Source organism: Tupaia chinensis, unplaced genomic scaffold (genome assembly GCF_000334495.1).
Source record: "Tupaia chinensis unplaced genomic scaffold, TupChi_1.0 Scaffold000046_3, whole genome shotgun sequence".
In the NCBI taxonomy this organism is placed as follows: domain Eukaryota; kingdom Metazoa; phylum Chordata; class Mammalia; order Scandentia; family Tupaiidae; genus Tupaia; species Tupaia belangeri.
This window is the reverse complement of record NW_006159504.1, coordinates 5,874,723-5,876,016: the sequence shown is the minus strand read 5'-3', so window position 1 is coordinate 5,876,016 and position 1,294 is coordinate 5,874,723. Positions and strand designations below refer to the sequence as shown.

At 53.7% G+C, this 1,294-nt stretch overlaps 1 protein-coding gene across 2 annotated transcripts in view; it reads left to right on the top strand.

Moving 5' to 3' along the window:
• The window catches only part of RGS20 (regulator of G protein signaling 20), a 70,060-nt gene that overhangs the window by 52,451 nt on the left and 16,315 nt on the right, over positions 1 to 1,294 (top strand). Inside the window, exon 2 of one of the 2 annotated variants that reach the window (XM_006140885.3) lies at positions 220 to 368. In XM_006140885.3, the coding sequence (XP_006140947.1) occupies positions 223 to 368 (146 nt within the window). In that variant the 5' untranslated portion in view covers positions 220 to 222. The other variant, XM_027773801.1, reaches the window with a different exon arrangement.

Below are 1,294 nucleotides of genomic sequence, written 5' to 3'. Positions count from 1 at the left end.
TGGGGGAGGGGGTGATTTCTCGCTTTCTGTCTCTGGTGAGTGCATATGCCTTATAGCAAAAATCTCTCTTAAAGAAAAACAAGTTTGGTCAATTAATGTGCCTAAGAGTCTGAGCACTAGATCTTCCTGGCATTGGTGACCCAGCTAATCTGTGATCCGAACACCAGGATCCCTGTGCTCCGGCCTTCGTAACCCCACCCCTTGCTCTCTGTGTCGCAGCCCATGGGGTCAGAACGGGTGGAGATGCGGAAGCGGCAGACGCCTGCCACACCGGAGACGCCAGGCTCCGCCCTGGGCCCGCTGGGAACCGGCAACCGGGGGTCCAACGCGTGCTGCTTCTGCTGGTGCTGCTGTTGCAGCTGCTCCTGGTAAGGCTGAGCCCTTCGTTCGCGTTGTCCTGATTGGGAAGGGCACGACCGAATAATGCCAGCCCCGGTCAATCCAGGAGGTGTTTTTTAAGCAACTAGTATATGCCTGACACTGCAAAGCGTTCTGCCTGCACCACCGTGGAGGACAGCCTTCCTCCTCGAGCTCTCCAGGGACTTTCTGTCCCAACCTCGAAGTCAGGGTAAGTGCTACACAGAGCAGTTGGGCGGGACGGCTGGTCCAGTGTCAGCACTTGGGCTGGAACACTGCCTGGAGGGTCAGAAAAGCGTGAACCCAGACACTCCTTGGGAGAGAAAGGCTTTGTGGGAGAGTCAGGAGTTGGGTCTTGAGTTGGAGTTAAGATGGGTCTTAAAAGTTAGGGTTACAAAGTAGAAGGGCCCTGGGCTTCAACTTCCTCTGCTTCTGTTTTGTTAACTTTATCTCTTAATAAAGAGAAATGTCCAAATATGTGCTTAAAATGGCAAGAGAGGGCTGACACCATAGCCTGGTGGTTAAGGGAGCTGGATCCCACATGGCCAAGCACAGTTCAAATCCTGGCCCTGGTGGCTTGAAAAACACACTGTGCACGTGGGTGCGTGCATGGGCGAATCCCCACAGGGCGGAGAGATGGAGAGGGACTGCAGTGTGACCATTCCCCATCAGAGAGTGGTCTCCCCCTCTCGTTCTCTCTGTATCTCTGTCTCTTTTCGGCAAGCACATATGCCTTGCGGCAATTAATAAAATAAAACAAGAGAAATCTAAAAATGCAGGTTAACGGGACCAGCAGTTAGCATAATGGCTATGTCATTGGACTCCCATGTAGTCGACCGTGGTTCGAGTCCCAGACCCGGTGGCTTAAACTCACGCTGGGCGCGTGTGCGTGCATGCCCAAGATCCCGAGAGGAGAATGGAGGAGAAGGGATTGCGG